Genomic DNA, 19,029 nt, shown 5'->3' on the forward strand with positions numbered 1-19,029 from the left:
CCCTGCTTTTCTGTAAGCTTCAGGTTCTTGTGTTTTTACCATTCCTCAACTACAGAAAAGTAGACATTCTCTGGTTTGAATATTTTCCCTATCAACAGTTGTGTACATTCCCGAGTAAACTGTGTGTCCTACAGACATTCTCAAGGTTCTGGTAGCTTTGAGATAGGTTAAATATCATAAATGAAAAGAAGCTTAGAGACTTGTATTCTGTGAGAGAATCTCTTTTGATGTAATACACACATTGCTTTATAAAATCAAGTAAAATGGATACTGCTATTTCTGTTGAAGACTTTTATGTCAGTTAATATAAATTTATTCTTTCTCATACATAACATATGTATAGGCAGGCCTAAGTATATATTTCTATTTGAGTTTTGTTTCTTTTTCCTCCTGACTTAGAGAAAAATAAAGGGCAGATTTACTATGAGTTTGTGTGGAAACTGAAGACTTGCTGTTTGTTTATTTTGAAGATAAAAGAGAAAAATCTGGATATTCAAGTAGATATTTAGACGTTTGCAGATAAAACATTGTTTCAAGGTGTTAAAATATCTTATCAAATATCTGATCTTCTTTACTGCCTATTCATCTATTTAAAATCAATGAGAATTGAGTACTCTTCCAGGACTGAGGAAGTGGATAGCATTTATAATGTCTTCCTTCTAACCACAGCTCTGTGGTTCTAGAAAATTATTCAGCGGTAGTGTGTATATAATATAAGAGGTTGGGCTTTGGAGTGAAACCTGAATTTCAGCCCTGGCTTTTTTATATGCTGAGTATAACTTTAATCAAGTTACTGTATCTAGGAAGATTAGTTTTTTTTTTTTTTAATTTCTTCAATGTGATCAGTAAACCGTAAGATTGTGACACAATACTCTGTCTAAAAAAGCTGTCATCTCAATCACATGTACATATAAATCTGTGTGATTACTTATTAATTTTGCTAATAGGGTAAGTGATTTTTTTTAACTAGACAGTATCATGGTCCCCTGAGGAGTTTGACTTTTTTAAATAATTTTTCTTATTTTTGAGTTTATAATATAATTATATCATTTCCTGTTCTCTCCCTGTCAAACCTGCTATGTACCCCCTTACTCTCTTTCAAATTCATGACCCCTTTTTGTTTAATTGCTCTCTGTGTATGTGTGTGTGTCTGTATGTGTGTGTGTATACTTGTATACTTACATATACTTGTAAATAAAATCTGCTCTGTTTCTATGTTACTTACATGTGTATGTTTCAGGGCTAACCATTTGGAATTAGAGGTATATTGTGTGCACATAATTGGTGTGCTCATCCCTGAAGAAGACTGTTTCTCCCACTTTGCCTGTAATTCTTTTTCCAGGGTAGAGACCTATTAAGCTCTCTGCCTTCCATGTTAACATGTCTGTTGTTTTCTAAAATGCCAAGTTGAGGAACCTCGTCCCAACTGACCCATCTACAACACAATTCTTGTACCAAGGCTCACAAGTCATTGAGAAATAAGGGGTCAGAATGATTCTAAGAGCCAGAGGAACAGGGAGATTGTGAGATTACATCTTCTAGAACTGTCAGAAGTTTGCTTTTTAAGAATATTTGACTGATATGTACCCATGACCTATAGAACTAAGGGCATTACTTAAGTTCATAAGTTCTGGAAGGCTTCCTTCTTTACAGCCCTGCCTTAAGCATCAGTCTGTTTAGTATTCTTTTTGTTTTTGTTTCAAGACAAGGTTTCTCTGTGTAGCCCTGGCTGTCCTGGAACTCGCTCTGTAGATCAGGCTGGCCTTGAACTCACAGAGATCTGCCTGCCTCTGCCTCCTGAGTTCTGGGATCAAAGGCATGGGCTACCACCTCCCATTTTTGTTATTATTTGTATGGGTTACCATATGTGTGTGCATGTGTGTGCAGATACTCATCTGCTATGGTACACATGTGGGAGGTAAAGGACACCTTTTGAAAGTTGTTTTACACACACACTGTTGGTTCTGGGGATGAACTGAAGTTGTCAGGCTGTCATTTCACTCGCCTTACTGTGAAATATTAAGATTCAAATGACTACCTTCAATTTAATGTAGTTTCTATCATTTGATGACTATTCACATGACTTTTTTGATGCAACAAGTTGTAGTGTTGTATTTGTATATATGTATATACAAGTATACATATATGTATATATGTATATACAATCATATATATATATATATATATATATATATGATTAATAAAGAGAGAGGCCAGCAGATTTAGAGTGGGAGGGACTTGAGAGGGGCTGAGGGAGGAAGAAGAAGGGGGAAACTGGTGTAATTAGATTATAATTAAAATGAAAAGTGAAGTAAAATATCTTTAAATAAAAAAGTAAAGTTCATCATTGCTACTGCTGCTGTTTTAGACACCAAACAACACTTAAGTATTCAGATAATTTTGAAGTTATTTGGGTAGTAATGAAATGTATTAATAAAAGGTAGTTATTTACAGAAAAGTAATGTATTGGTTTTTCCATGAATAGGAGCAAGAATTTGTTAAGATTGTAGGAATCAAATATGAGGTTGGACCACCTACACTATGCTGCTTGAAACTTGCATTTTTGGACCCCATTTCAGGCAAAATGACTGGAGAGTCCTTTTCCATTAAGTAAGTAGCTTGTTTCTGATTCTGTTTTTGTTTGTTTGAATTTTAATGCCCATTGGTACTAATGTATTTAATATTCAATTCAGAGCTCAAAAACAATGGGAGTGGAAATACTGTGGTTTATTATTACAAAGATTTGAGTAGGTTTTGGTTTCTTGCTCTGTCTAATGTGTGATACGAATGGATGAACTGATCCCTGATCAAAGCAAGGTACTTAGTCTGATCATGTAAAATGGACATGCTAAAATGCCGATCCTTTCCTTAGAATTGCAAGGAATCAAAGACCAACGTTTAAGAGTATGCTTAGTTGGTATTGTTTTGATAATAATAATAGGGCTAATAAGTAAATGACTACTTGTGGAATTTAAATTTAAAATTGAAGGGAATTGAAAAAAATAAATCTGTATTTTGGAGGCCAGATCTCACCTTGTAGCCCTGGCTAGCTTTCAAAGTGATCCACCTGCCTCTCTGCTTCCCAAGTGACAAGGTTAGTGGTGTGTGCCACCACACCTGGTGATCTGTTTTTTAAATTTTTGATGAAGATCTTCACTTAAAAATTTTAAAGCCTTTGTTGATATCTTAATATTAAGTAAAGCCATTTCTGAAGACCATGGAGTTTACAAAATTTTACTTAATAATCTCTATGTCAAATGTTTATCCTCGGAAATGGAGCAAGTGATGAATACTATTACATTACAGTATTAGATGCTACTGTGCTTTATTTTCTATATAGGTATCATGACATGCCAGATGTCATTGATTTCCTTGTGTTACATCAGTTTTATAATGAAGCCAAAGAAAGAAACTGGCAGATTGGTAAGTATAGATTGTGACTTATAATTAATAAGCTTGAAGTACAGTATTAACCCTGATTTAACAAAAGGAAATTAGTTCAAGGTTTACCTGAACAAAGAAGTCAAATTTATAAGGCAAGCAAAAAATTAAACATAATTTTAGTGAACTTAATGCACACTGTGTAATATTTGCAAGCACTTCACTCTTGTACCTCATTTCATATTAGGTGGTGTTACTTGCCTATGTCCACTTGTAGTTTGCAGATATAAAATGGATAATATCAACTCATAATTTTTTGGTTCCTCAGTCTGAATAATATAATGAATTCTAGCACCATCACATTCCTTCTTCCCTGGGATGTCAGTTTTTCCAGCAAACATGCTGGACTTATCTTTTATTCTCAGCTGTATCTTCCAAATCCTCTGGGTATTATAGCGCATAAATTCAAGTACCTATTATGAATTAGCTTACATTATTCACCTCAGTTCATCTCACTGTGCCAGCTCACATAATTGCAGAAAGAAAGGGTGAATATAATACCTTAGAGTACTTTAAGAGAAACCACATCACAAACTTTTTTTAGATGATACCATTTGTTTTATTTGTTCGAATTAGGAACAAGCTTGCTTCACATGTCAATCCCCTCTCCCTCTCCCTCCCCTCCCCCAACCTTTCCCCCTCTGCTCCCCAGGGAGGGTAGGGCCCTCCACAGGGGCTCCCCAAAGTCTGTCATATCATCCTGGGCCGGGGCTAGGCCCTCCCCCATGTGTCCAGGCCGAGAGAGCATCCCTTCTTGTGGGATGGGCGCTCAAAGCACATCACAAACTTGTATTACGTTATATTTTAATAAAATGTACAACTTCTAGTGTACAACTTCTAGTCTCTTACTATGCTAGATTTGGAAAAATTTACTATAATTGTGTGTGATAATGCTAAATACAAGCTACTTCTGTACTCAAAACTATGTAATAATTTGAGTGGGATAGAGCTATTTGAATTTTTTTGAATTTATTATAGGTGATAGATTCCGCAGTATAATAGATGATGCCTGGTGGTTTGGAACTGTGGAAAGTCAGCAGCCTTTTCAGCCAGAATATCCTGATAGCTCTTTCCAGTGTTACAGTGTTCAGTAAGTATAGCTCATTCGTGACTCTGATAAATACTGTCTCTTTATATCAACTTTTTTCACATAAACATTGTTTTCTAAATAGATCATTGTATTCTTTCCTACAGGTTAATTTTATAGATATATTCTTGATGACAGTATCAGCAAAGAAATAAAACTACTATGAAAGAGTGGGCTTCCACCTTCTTAGCTTTATATTGTTCTAGCCTGTTTTCTTTACTAAGTGGTTTATTACTATCTTTATATAAGCAGAGTTGTACTTTCATGACTACTATGTTGCTTTTTTTCTAAACTTCACCCTCAAGAAATCATGCAAATGATGTTACTACATGAAAGGAAATGCTTGGGAATCTGATTTGCATCTTCTTCTTTTGTTGATAGCTGGGACAATAATGAAAGAGAAAAGATGAGCCCCTGGGATATGGAGCCAATTCCAGATGGAAGTAAATATGCCTTTAAAAATTAATGACAATTCTTGGAAAAGCAAGTTGACAGCAGTCTGATGTTGGAAACTAATTGTTTTGGATTTTTCTTGTACCTAGCTGCTTTTCCAGATGAAGTTGGTGCTGGTGTTCCTGTGTCCCAGGAAGAACTGACTGCTTTGCTATATAAACCCCAGGAAGGAGAGTGGGGGGCTCATTCCAGAGACGAGGAATGTGAACGCGTTATTCAGGGCATCAACCACCTTCTTTCCCTGGGTATGGTGAATGTGAAAAAATACAAGAAAAAGAATGGGGAGCTTGGAAAGCCAGCACTTTTAAATGCTGCACAAAGAAATGTAGTTTATCACAGTATACTTTACATTTAATTCAACAGGCACAACGATTTTAGTTTAATTGTAACATTTTATATGTTTGACTGAAGTAATTACTAATCCACTATTTCATCGCTCTGGGGGGTATTAGTGAAGGCAGGCGTGTAAGTCTCTTTTTCTTTCTTGAGGCCTTTTGGCTCTCTAGCTATTTCCTGAGCCTGACTTTGGAGGGGTTCCTGGGTAAAGACAGTGGGTGAGTAATGTATTTTGCCCACATAAATAGCTATATTTTCTAAAATATATCACTGGTGAAGTTTGGCATTTATTCAGGAAACATAAAAGATTGAAATTTGGCACATTTCTCACTTAATTTTGTTTCATTTTACCTAATTTGAACCAATATATCATGCATGATTCAAAGACACTATGTCCAAAGAAAAAGTGACATTAATTTATATAATTGAAGCATTATTGTCTTACAAATTGGGTGTATTGCTCTGCCTTCTTGTTTATATGTGAATATTCACTAATAAGAAATGTTGGTCTCTTTAATAGCTGTTTTTTATTTTTGGTGATTTTTGTAGATTTTGCCAGCCCTTTTGCTGTTCCAGTGGATCTCAGTGCCTACCCCTTGTATTGTACTGTAGTTGCTTATCCAACTGACCTCAATACCATCAGACAAAGACTTGAAAATCGCTTTTACAGGTTTGTTTTGTTTTAGAATGTATTACAGAAGTCATAGTTTTATGTTTCTTGTTCCTTTTAAAGATGTTTTTAATGTCTCATATAATCATCCAAAACATGCTGCAAAGTTCCTTACATTTTATCACACTTCCATACTAAAAATTTATATGGATAAAAAGATAGAGCAGAAAATATAAGTAGCACAATTGTGTGAAACACAAAAACTACAGTAAATTTAGTTTACTAAAGGCAGATTAGGTAGTAATCTACTGTATCATGATCAAGATGCTACAGTGATAATGCAGAATATTGAAAATCCTCCTTGGGGAATTAAACAGTGGATAAATTTAATTGCTAGATACATAAATAGACCAAATTATTTGTTTGTTTATTTTAGCTTAGGAGAGAAATTATTAATGGGTTTTGGAGGTCAGTCCTTGCTCCTTTGTTCAGCCATGCCCACTTTACACTGACAGCAGTATTTCATGAGCTAGTTGGTTTGCCTCTGGTACTAGAGAAATGGGTATATTTTATAAAATAGGTATTATTTCATTTGATAATATATGTCAAACATAACTAGACAAAAATGTGTTTATTTTCCATATGACAGTTTTTTTACTTCCTTCCTACCTTCCTTCCTTTGCCCTTTTGCTTAAACTAAACACAATTTTTGATTTATCAATGCACTTTTTGGTTGGTTTTTATTTATTTATTTATTGTTATGTAGTGGGTCACAGCTGTGGGACTGCATACATATAGAGGTCAGAAGACAACTTTCAGGAGTTGGTTCTCTCCTGCTGTGGGATCCTGAGTGTCAGGCTCAGGTTTTCAGGTTATCTACTGGTCCATGCTGATGTTTTAAGCACACAATATATATATGTGTCACATACATGTATTGAAATACCTTTGACATAACATGATAAAGTGCCTAATAGTCTAATAATGCACATTCTCGGCATATAATTCAAATGTATCAGGCCAAGACTAACAGGATATTTTTATTTCATAGGAGAATATCAGCATTAATGTGGGAGGTACGCTATATTGAGCATAATGCTAGGACTTTCAATGAGCCAGACAGTCCTATAGTTAAAGCAGCCAAGATTGTGACTGATGTCTTACTTCGATTTATTGGGTAAGAAGTAGTGTTATCTTCTACAGAGACTGATGTTCTATTTTTTAAATGTTAGAATGTATTTTGCCTTACTTATCTTGTTTCTTAGGGATCAGAGCTGTACTGATATTTTGGATACTTATAATAAAATCAAAGCAGAACTAAACAGCAGTGATGCAGAGGAGGTAAGGATCACAGCTTGATTATGACTATTTCCTTTTTGGTATTTGGGGCACAGTAAGTGTTAATGTAAACTGTAATTTGTTATGAATAGTGAAAATTTAAGGGAGGTAGCTGAACAACTGCATTTCTTATATTAACCTCTTTTGACCTGTATTCAGCTGGTATACACCAAAAGCTTATTGATGTGCTATAGATGTTGTCAGAGATAGGTAGTCAGTCATCCTTGAAACTTGGTGCATTTATATAAAGAACAATCGACAACAGATGTCTAGCCCTTAAAAAAAAGACAAAGCACACATATATTTATTTTATTTGGTTAGTTTCTTGTGTGTTTTAGTCTTTTTCTTTGCACTCAATATTTTAAAAGTGTTTAGTTAGAGCTAGGTGGGGGTGGTGCATGGCTATGATCCCAGCACTTAGTAAGCAGAAGCAGATGAATCTCTGAGTCCTAAGGCGAGCCTGCTCTACAGAGAGAGTTCCAGGACAGTCTGGGCTACACAGGGAAACCCTGTCTTGAACAAAACAAAAAGAAAAAAATGTTTAGTTGATACAAATTTTAGTAATGATTTTCTTTCAATAATGTATGCAAAATAGCAAAAGATCTTTAAATTATGCACTTGAAAGTCTAAATGTTTAGTAGATACATGGAGTTGATATCACATTCCTTTTTGGAAGTTGTAAACACAGTCAATCCTTTTTGAATGAAGTATAGTTAATACTCTTAGCAAGACCATCATGTACCACTAATTCACAATGTTTAGTTGAAAACACTTCATCCCAGAGATAAAATAAAAAATTCAAATATACTAGATCCTAATGGAGGCCCATGAGATATTTTTCATGTTTATTTTGTTGTAGCTAGTCTTTTTTTCAGAGTTTCTTTAGACTGCCAGTTCCCAAATAATGGCATGGAAACATATTATTGATAATGTAAGCTGGGCTTGTTCCTTACTAGCTCTTATAATTTGAATTAACCCATTTCTATTAATCTACATTCTGCCATGTGGCTCTTTACCTCTCCTCCATTCCATATGTCTGACTCCCTTCATATGTCTCTGGTGTCTCCTGCTTCCTTCAGTCTCCTGCCAAATGCTAACCCAGAGTTCCTCTCTCTGCCCAGAAGTCCCACCTATTCTCTCCTGCCTAGCTATTGGCCATTCAGCTCTTTAGTAAACCAATCAGAAGGCACCTTAGGCAAAGACACACCTTTATAATATACAAGAAAAGATTATCCCATAACATTTTGTTTGCATCATTAGTCTTTAAAATAGTAATCCCATGTGACATTTTACTGCTGTAAAATTATGTCTATCAAATAATGCATTTTAATATACCTAAGTGTTATTTATACAAATAATATGGAAAATGTAATATAGCAGTTAGATATTGATGTATTAAAAATCCAAGCAAAATTGTTTTTTCCTTATTTTTTCTAATCGTTTACATAAATATTTTTATTTAGGATTTGATGTAATAAGAATTTCTTCACAAACATGCACTGCTTTGTTTAGAATAAAAAATGGAGGTAAAGCTTGATTTTATTGGAAAGGAGTATCAATAACTCCTGATCTCATTTCTCCTATGTGTTGTGTAGTTGTTTTGCCCTTCACCAGTGGTGCCTTGGTTTTGGCTTTGTGTTGACAAACTTCCCTCTCAGATATAAGGAAAAATTTGTATTTCCCTAGGGAAAATGTGCTAATTCTTGAAATATCAATGTTTAATTGGGAATATTTCATAATTATGGTATATTAGATGAATGAGTCACATAGAATAAGGTTTTTTAAATATTCATACTTATCTGTCTACAAAGTTCACCTTTTTACTCATTTCCTATCCTAGTTTAAAGAGAAAGCCTTTCAGTTCTTCTCCCAGTGTATTTTCTAACCTGTACACAGCATATTGCCAAAGTTTGAAGTGAATCATCCTCCTACATTTGCTCTGCTGCCTGCTCCAATGAAGGAAAGTTAACTGTCATTATCTTGCCATTTACTTGTGAACATGTATTTACTTTGTAACACTTCTGATTTAACTTAATGTCTCTCACTTTCCTCTTTTAATTTAGGATACAGAAATGGTTGATTTAGATTCAGATGGTCCTGGAACTTCATCTGGAAGAAGGGTAAGTAAATGTGTGCCTTGCTGAGAACAAAACATTCCCAGGTTTCCTGAGTGGGACTCTTGGAAGCAAATGCATAGCTTAGACGTGGTTTAGGTTTATTACAGCAGTGGGTCGGATATCCAGCCCAATATCAGGAAAAAAGATAGCAAGGACTGGATGAAACCATACAGGTTCCCATATGTTCTCTCTCTCCTATGAGGGGCCATACAACATGCTCTTCTCGCAGCAAAGAAAACAGAAAAACATGTATGTGATTATTGATTCAGTTACCAAGAATTTTACTAGTGACTGGTTATGTAGGCACCTTCTGACTAAGGCATACCGTCATCCCAGATTCCCACAAGAAAAGCAGGCAGTCTACACAGATTATGTTGTTTATACTGTTTAAATAAGCAGTCTTTACAATTCAAGAAGCAGTTCAGGCTCCCAAATACTGGCCACAGGCCAACATTTGAAGTCAAGAGGAGTGGGGAAACATTTGCTTGTCTGTACTCTATTTGCAGTTTAGATCTTCTTAAAAGAAAAATCAGAATACTGGAATTGTTGGCATTCACTTTGTTTTTTTTTTATTTTTTGCTAGACAGAATGATTCTTTAAACTAAGAATCTTAAGTAGTAGCCATTGTGTCTTATATAGGTGACTGCCATTAGAATGACGGATATGTTAGCTCAACTAGTTAGAGTTTGACTTTGATAATATTAGGCTTTTATGAGAAAATCAAGGATTAGTTAAGGAAAAATTGATTCTGTTAAATTTGTAGGTCAAATGCCGAGGCAGAAGACAGTCTTCCAAGTGTAATCCTGATGCTTGGAAAAAACAGTGCAAAGAACTACTGAGCCTCATTTATGAACGTGAAGATTCAGAGCCATTTCGACAGCCAGCAGATCCTCAGTCTTACCCAGTAAGCATACCATTGTTTAAATCATTGCCAATAGGATGATTTCCCATTATTTATCCAAGCTAGTATCTATTTATGACCAATTTCCCCAATTCTTTCCTTTTAGCCATAACTTTTTTTTTATCTTTTGTGATTTTTATTTTTCATAGCATAATTCTACAAGTGATGACAAGGTTCATATGGCAGAATCTAGTTCCATCTTAATAGCCATAACTTTTTAAAATAGTTGTTATGGACTTAGTATAGAAATTATACAGTTCCTAAAAGAAATTTGAATCAGCTGAACATGGTGGCAGATGCCTTTAATCCCAGACAGGTGGATAACTGGGAGTTTGAGGGCAGCCTAGTCTTCACAGAGATCCAGGCTAGGCAGGACTCCAGAGTGAGACCCCATCTAAAAGAAAACAAACAAAAACCCCCTTTCTTCTCTTCTCTTTTCTTTTCTTTTCTTTTCTTTTTTTTTCTTTTCTTTTCTTTTCTTTAATGCTTTAACTTATTTGTTTAGGATAGTGTACTAACTTCTAATGGCACCTTTACACACTACAGACTTAGTAACAATATATGGCAGACCCGTTTAATTTATAGTAAATTTGTTTATCAATGTGGCTACTTAGGGTAATCCATATACCAACAATACTTTTCAACAAAGATAACAATATGAAAATTTTGACTATAGAATTAATTTTTACTTTTAAGAAATGGTCTAACTGTATACTCCAGGCTGACATGGGACTACTGTATCCTAATCTGACATTATGCTCCTGTTCCTCCAGCCTTAACTTCCCAAATGCTAGGATTAAAGGCATGCTCTACTTTGCCCTGTAGCTAAGATTCTTTTTATACATATATGACAACTCCATGTACTGTAGACACTTGAGAACATAGTATGTATGTCTTGGAAAAAAGAAGTAACAATATTACATTTAACTAAGTTTGATTTGTTTTTAGGAAGTTTGAGGAGGACACATTAGGCTTGTGTTTTTCAAAGCAGAATATGGTGAATACAGAATTCTTTCAAGTAAAATATCATTTTATTTGTGGATTTTTGAGCCTTGAATCACAGTTTCATTGCAAGTCTTGATACTGCGGAGTGGTGATGTGGAAATGGTCTGTGTTCTTTATTCATACAGGCTCAACAACAGCAAGAAGGAGAACCCTCAGCATCTGCTGTTCCAGATACACAAGATCCATCTCATTCTGAGGTAGGCTTAGGCTGTTTTTGTGGCATTTCATTTGAAAATTTTCACACTGTATGCAAATTTTGTGCAATTTGCTCAATTTGCCTTTTAATTCAACTTAGTTTCTTTTTATACTTTTGTTTAATTTTCCGGTCATTTTAATTTTTTTTGAATCAGCATGTGTTGCATAGTTGTTCTTCATGACATCATATAGTTGTTTATTTGGATATATAGATAGAAAGCCATGCAGCAAAGCTGAGAACATTCAATGTACTATGTTATGTCTGTATCACAGATGATAATTCCCCTACTTTGGTTTCCTTAAATAGTCAGCTGAGTAATTTGAGGTTTTGTCTTCTTATCCATGTTCCGACATTATTCCTTATGAAAATATTAGTGCTTTCTAAGGCATAATCTGTTGGAATGTACTTTCGGTGTTCTTATAATTTAAGGAAATCTATTTAAAGCAATTGTGGTTTTTCATACTTTGGGAAACATTTTCTCTTCTTATAAATACCTTTTCTCTGCCACTTTTTGCTCTTTTTTACTTTAGTGTTAGGTGAAAAATATGGTGGTTTTGCTTCTTAATATTCTAAATAGTGTGAGTGGCTGAATACTTATGTATTTTACTCAAATTCATGTATTCGTGGTAGTAGGAAATACAAGTCTGTTTCAGATATTATCCTATATGATTCCCTAAGAAAAACTTAACTAGCTTGAAAGATTTAAGTTAAAAATTTGATTTTTTTTGTTTCTCCTAATTAAAATAAAACTAAGTTCAGAATCGGTGAGACTGAAAACTTTAGATGAAATAAAAAATCACATTGGTTAAAGATCCAAAAGGAAGCCAAATGTGATGATGCAGAAGCAGAACCCTAGTATTTGGCAGGCTGAGGTGGGAGAATCATGAATTTAAAGCCAGCTTCCACCGCATTTAGAGACAGAGAAGAGGGGTAAGGGCACACGCATGACCAGTTAATTTTGACTTCAACTAAAGACAGTGTATGTGAAATGTCACAAGTCAGAATCTTGGAAATAATGGAAATAATGTAGGTAGTTTGTGGAGTGGAACTATTCAATTATACCTGAATAATCTCTTCGTCTGTCATTAGATAACTTGGCAAGGTATCAGTAACTCAAGCCAGTGACTGACTTTTCTCTTCTAAACCTTTAAACTCATATTATTTTCAGAAGTCTAAAAAGGATTGGTTTGGGAGTGGGAATAAGTAGTTGGTAGACCTAAAAGTAGTGTTTGTGTCAAGATAACTTGCATCAGTGGGTAATGTAATTCTCAGTGCTATTTTATTTAGAATTGTTTTGCAATTTGAGTATTTAAATGTAACACATTATCATTTGTAGGATTATCAAGATGTTATAGACACACCTATGGACTTCAGCACTGTGAAAGAAACTTTGGAATCAGGAAATTATGATAGTCCTCTGGAATTTTATAAAGATGTTCGCCAAATATTCAGCAACTCCAAAGCTTATACTTCTAATAAAAAGTCAAGGGTATGAAACTAATATTAAATGGGCAGTTATGTATTTCAGGCAGTTTTCCTTGCACAGTTTTTAAGATTTGTAAACAAGTATATTCTACTATTTTGACACAATTACTGAGGTTTCATTCTCAGTATCTTTTCTGAATTCCGGATTTTTTTCAAGGCATATGTAAATATACTTTTAGAATAATCATTCTAAAATTAAGCCGCCTTTTCTTTCTCTTATCTAACTCTTCTTTATTCTTTAATGATACTTACATCTGCCAAAGAAAAGACAAAGGACTGAAAGTTAATAATTTAAATACTCAAATCTCTAGTAAATGAACTGATAAATATAAAGGTAGTTGACAATATTAATTTATAGTAAATGTTTTAATTAGCTCTTAATATGCAGATTCCCATTACTATCACAAATAGTGAACCCTATTGGGAAGTTACAACTTTATTCATACTCACATTAAATATTTCCCTATGTATTATCAAAACTGAAAATATCCTGAGAACAAGAAATAGTAACAGTAATCTTTATCTTTTGGAGTCACTAGTGTCCAGTTAACTGTCAAATTAGTTGCAAAGTAGGTGTTTATCTACCTGCTTCAACTTCTGTATATACGGTAACTTTTTACCAGTTTCTCTAGGTGTAAATTTTTTTACATTTGCCTTTTCTTTTTCATCATAATTTTTAGAGTAATACAGTCTCTGTAGAAAGTTTGAAAAATATGGAAAAATATTTTAAACATCACTATCACATTTTTATTTATACATAATATTTAATGTGCTTACTTCTAGGCCTATCTATACTAATACTTAACATTTATATGCTTTTAAAACATTAGGTTTCATATTTCAAGTCATTGTTATATATGTATTACGACTTTAAAATAATTTTATTAATTATTTGAGAATTTCATACAATATATTTTGAACATAATCACTTATTACCCTGTCAAACTCCCATCCCTTTCCACCCAACTTTGAGATTACTTTTTTCTTCTAATTCATTTCTCATCAAGCCAATTTGTGTTGCCCAGATAGTCTTGCAATTAGGGCTTGTTCTGGAGTGTGTGAGACCTTGTTCTGGTCAGCCAACCAGGGGGTCACATCAATAAAAAAATAACTTTCCTACTCCCAGCATCCATTAAATGCTATAGGTCCTCAGCTATTGGTAGGATTACGTATCTCCTGCCCTCTAAGCTGGAATTTTGTCTGTCTGGACCTTGTGCAGGTCTTGTGCATGCATTCACATTCTCTGTGGGTTCATATGTACATCTGTCCTGTTTGTCTACAAAACACTGTTTCCTTGAAGTCATTTATAGCCTCTGGCTCTTACATTCTTTCTACCCTCTCTTCTGTGAAGATCTCTGAGCCTTGGGGTGAGACATGAAAGTCTGATTGGTCTGAACACTTTACCCTTTTGTTTTCTGCACATTGACCAACTGTGGGGCTTGACGTTAAGTGCCATTTGCTGCAAAGAGAAAGTTTCTCTAATGAAGCTTGAGAGATGATCTGATCTATATTTTGGCTGTTGAAAATAAGGGTTTTTTTTAAAAAAAATAATATTCTTTGATCTGATCATTTCATGGTTTATTAGGGTTTTATTGGTTTTGTATTTTACTGTAACATATTGATAGAAAATTTGGAGTTTTAAAAAAATAATTTTCCACTTGATATGAATAACGATTGTAGCTAATGTCTTTAATATCATGGAGCATGTTTATCATGTGTGTACAGTCCCCTGATGGTTCCTTACAACAGATTCCCAGAGGTAAAATCATTAGCCAAAGGATAGGTATATCTTTAAAGTTTTATGGTACATATTTTAAATTGTCTTAGAATACTGGTTCAGTGAAAATTCCCTCCTATAATATAAGAGGATTTTTCCCTCTCTTTCACAGCACTACACATTATCTTTTAAAGTTTTATTTTTTAATAAATGAAAATGACATCTTAATTCCTCAAGAATTTTTCAAATAGTGTGTGTTTTTCATCTGGAATGATGTTCATAATGGTCCAGATATGTTCATACTTTTCTTATAACTAAAGTAATTGCTAAAACAAGGCTGTACTTTTCACCTTTCCAGGTCTATAGCATGACGCTGAGATTGTCTGCCTTATTTGAAAATCACATTAAAAATATCATCTCTGAATATAAGTCAGCAATCCAAAATCAGAAGAGGAGAAGGCCACGGTACAGAAAGCGCCTGAGAAGCAGCAGCAGCTCATTATCTAGCAGTAGAGCTCCTAGGTATATTCTATTGATGTAGCATTTTATGTTTAAAGCGTTGTGTGTGTGTAAAAGTTTATGAATAAATTCAGGATCTCTCAAGGATTCTTATTCCTGTGGAAAGGTATGAATAAATTCAAGATCTCTCAAGGATTCTTATTCCTGTGGAAAGGTGTCGTTTGTAATCCAAAGTACTGTTTATGCGGATTTTCTATGACTTTAAATTTTTATTTTTTTATTTTATTAAATGATTTAAGTTTAACTTTTTAAAATCACCTATTTTAGGCATTTCCCTTGAATTTTAGGCAGTTTACTTTTTGATTACTTTATGAATTTTGTGTCCTAGTATTTATCATATTGAATTACTAACAAAAAGTGAGCATAATTCTATATTTTTTTTAATTTACAGTCCAAAGGGGAAACAGAAGCAAATGAAGTTACAGCCTAAAAATGACCAGAATACCTCAGTGTCTTATGCCAGGACTAGTTCTCCTTTTTCTTCTCCTGGTAAGTATATCTGTATTTTTTGTGTTCTACAGTTTGATGATAATTAAAGGATATAGAAGTGGTATCACTGTATATTGTAGTGCAAAGAGCAATAGATTTAGATTTAGAAAAATTGCATTTTAATCAATATTCTACTTGATAGCTATATGACCCTCCAGAAAGACGTTAGGTAATGTTATTTGGTTTCTTTGTTTAACTAGGTGATTTTACTAAATCATTTTTTAACAATTTATTTTTTGTTTATAAGTGTTTTGCCTACATGTGTGTTCGTGCACCATGTGCATGCTTGATACACGCAGAGGCCAGAAGAGGGTATCTGATCCCCTGAAACTGGAATTACAGATGGTTGTGAGTTGGCATGTGGGTGCTGGGAATCTACCTTGGATCCTATGGAAGAGCAACAAATTTTCTTAAATGCTGAGCCATCTCTCTCTAACACCTAACTAGATGAATCTATATGTTCCTTTGAAAGTTCTATCACTATAAGATTTTTGCTATCTGTAATATTTCAAAGAATTTGTACAATATAGTAGTCAATGTAAGACTTGAAGATTAAAACGGTGATGGGGTGTTTCCTTCGGTGGGTTTTTTTTTGACATTTTGTGATTGAAAATTTAGTAATGATAAATTATTTCTTTTTTGTTGTCAAATATTCTAATTTACTTTAGGGGGTGGGCTTTAGGGTGTTGCTAAGTAGCCATGGTCGATATCAAACTCACTGTTCTCCTAGCTGAGTTCCCGGAAAGTTGGGAATATACATCTGCTACCAGTTGTAAAGCAACTTTTAATTTGCTCATGAAGTAGTGAAGGTAGAGTTTTAAAAGCAGCCTGTGAAAACTGCAACTATGTTAACAATACCAACTTTTTAAATGTAAGTTTCAGATGCCGCTGAAGGTGTTTCACTATATCTACTTGATGATGAAGGAGATGGGCCATTTTCTCCATCGAGTTTCAGTGGATATAGCAGAAGTGGAAATAGCCATGACCCAGGGAAAACCAAATCATTTCGTAATAGAGTTTTACCAGTTAAACAAGGTAGGAAATTGAATATTAGAGAGGTACCTTATTCTCTACTTTCTCATGGTAGATGATGAGTCATAATAACAGCTGATGTATTAGGGTAAAAGAACTAGTATGTCTTAGTACTTAATAAGAATTGGAATATAGCCAAATTAGGTCAAAAGGAATTTTATAACCACAATTAGAAACAGATGTCTAGTAATTACTTTTGAGCAAAATATAAAATGAAATCAATGAGAAAAAAACTAATGAAGAATTCTTCTCCCAAGTGCATAAGAACCAGACTGTCAGAAACATTTAGGATTTTTCATATATTGAACCATGTCAATAAGAAATGAAAAAGACTCAAAAGTCGTATTTTAAAAGGTCTTCTTAGAGGCTATTCCAATAACTATATTTGAAGAAAAAAAGTGCTTATAAAAATCATTGACCTAGCCAGGCATTGGTGGCTCATGCCTTTAATCCCAGTATTTGGGAGGCAGAGGCAGGCAGATCTCTGTGAGTTCGAGGCCAGCCTGGTCTCCAGAGCAAATGCCAGGATAGGCTCTTATATATATCCCACTTTGTAATTTTCTTCTCTCTGATTCTGTTGCATTGTTTATACTTATGCTGCAGACTTCCTCACTGTTCTTCATGGGAAAAGCTTATAGATAGAGTAGCCCATATTTCCTACATCTTCTTTCATCCAGGACCCTTTATCCTTTATAGCCTAGTTTCTGTGCCAGGCATTCTCCAAAAAGCTGTTCTCCCCAAATCACCAGTAGTATAGACTGCCCAACCAGTGTTCCTTTTCTTAGTACCTGACTTCTTGATCTATGTGTCACTGGACACTCTCCCACCTCCTCTCTAAGCTCTTTTTTTTACAGGCTTATAGACTTACTGGTATTCCTATATAGTTGCTTTTCTTTATTTGTTCTGAACTTTATTTGCAGTTTTCTGTGATTTTTAGCTCACTTGATTTTTGGCTCCTGCAAATAAAGTACTCTGATAGATCTGTTGACTAAACAAGTCATCATATTTTTTATGGCCCAGAGTCTCACTATGTATGTAGTTCTTAGATGATGGATGTGGAACTCACTATGAAGACCTGCTGGCCACATACTCAAGAGTTTTGCCTGCCTCTGCCTGCTGAGTGCTGGGATTAAAGGCATGTGCCGCCATTTCCAGTAAATCAGTCTTCTTGATGCTAGTGGCTCTGTAAATGTATCAACACAAACATTTGTTCATTCTACATTTGTTCAGTCTCATTTCCAGTACTTCCTAAAAATAAGTTTCATTCATGTTCATATTGTCTCAAGGTCATCCTTTGCATTCAACTGAAATCTCTTGGTTTTAAAGGTCTGCTCCCACTATGTAATCTAAGCTCACCTCAAATTATTTATCTTTCTGACTTAGCCTCCAGAATACTGAAGTTTGAAGTATGTACCACCATGCCCTACTCAGTAATTTTAACTCTCCATTTACCTCTCACATCCACATAGTTATAAAGCCTTATCTTTTTAAACGTGTGTTTAACATTGTGTGTCTATGTTTGTGGGTTTGTACACAGCAGCACAGTGCCATAGAGGCCAGAAGACAGAATCAGATTCCCTGGAGCTGTAGAATAGGCAGCTTTGAGCTGCCCATGTGGGTGGGAACTGAACTCTGCAAGACCAGCAATCCAGCTTCGCTGTCTCTCCAGTCCCTCTATAACTCTTTACTACTACTGAGATATCTTATCTCCTGTTTTTGTGACACCAGCTTAGTCTCTAGCTGAGGGTATTAGTCACTTTAGACAGCCATAACAAGATCCCAGTGTGAGCAGCTTAAACAACAGACTTCCATTTTCCCACAGTTCTGGAGGCTTAAGTCCAAGAAACCAAGGTTCATGGAGATTGTTATCTAACAAGAACTTTGATTTCCTCAGGCTTATAGAATTCCACATTTAAGTTGTATCCCTTGTAGCCATTTGTCTGTCTCTATATTTCTGTTTCTCTGTGTGTTCCTCTGTTGCTACTCCCACCCCCAACGGTCAGGGGTGTGTGTGTGTGTGTGTGTGTGTGTGTGTGTGTGTGTGTGTTGGGGGATGTAGCGAGATAGAAAGAAACTTAGAAACATCCATGTCTCTTCCTTTTTCAGTAACACTTAGATCTTGGTTAACCTTCGTTACTTCATAAAAGACTCAGTCTCCAAATGAAGGCACTTTGGGAGTTAGGGCCTCAGTGTAGGAATTTTATCTTTAAGTATTAGGATAACATAGCTTGCTTTCCTCCTATTTTCTTTCCCTTTATTTTCTCTCCATAGACTGAAAATTTCCAGAATTCTCTCTCTTGCTCCAT

General features: G+C 34.8%; 1 protein-coding gene across 2 annotated transcripts in view; it reads left to right on the plus strand.

Annotated features, from left to right (window-relative positions):
• Nucleotides 1-19,029, plus strand: part of LOC100751005 (bromodomain and WD repeat-containing protein 3) — a 101,712-nt gene that overhangs the window by 74,287 nt on the left and 8,396 nt on the right. Inside the window, exons 26-40 of one of the 2 annotated variants that reach the window (XM_027433040.2) lie at nt 2,486-2,610; nt 3,341-3,423; nt 4,420-4,531; nt 4,910-4,971; nt 5,071-5,226; nt 5,867-5,987; nt 6,976-7,101; nt 7,190-7,265; nt 9,326-9,382; nt 10,143-10,283; nt 11,411-11,482; nt 12,818-12,970; nt 15,042-15,205; nt 15,594-15,691; nt 16,568-16,726. In XM_027433040.2, the coding sequence (XP_027288841.1) occupies nt 2,486-2,610; nt 3,341-3,423; nt 4,420-4,531; nt 4,910-4,971; nt 5,071-5,226; nt 5,867-5,987; nt 6,976-7,101; nt 7,190-7,265; nt 9,326-9,382; nt 10,143-10,283; nt 11,411-11,482; nt 12,818-12,970; nt 15,042-15,205; nt 15,594-15,691; nt 16,568-16,726 (1,705 nt within the window). The remainder of the gene's footprint in view (nt 1-2,485; nt 2,611-3,340; nt 3,424-4,419; nt 4,532-4,909; nt 4,972-5,070; nt 5,227-5,866; nt 5,988-6,975; nt 7,102-7,189; nt 7,266-9,325; nt 9,383-10,142; nt 10,284-11,410; nt 11,483-12,817; nt 12,971-15,041; nt 15,206-15,593; nt 15,692-16,567; nt 16,727-19,029) is intronic. The other variant, XM_027433041.2, reaches the window with a different exon arrangement.

The sequence above is a fragment of the Cricetulus griseus genome, chromosome X, assembly GCF_003668045.3.
Source record: "Cricetulus griseus strain 17A/GY chromosome X, alternate assembly CriGri-PICRH-1.0, whole genome shotgun sequence".
NCBI lineage: Eukaryota > Metazoa > Chordata > Mammalia > Rodentia > Cricetidae > Cricetulus > Cricetulus griseus.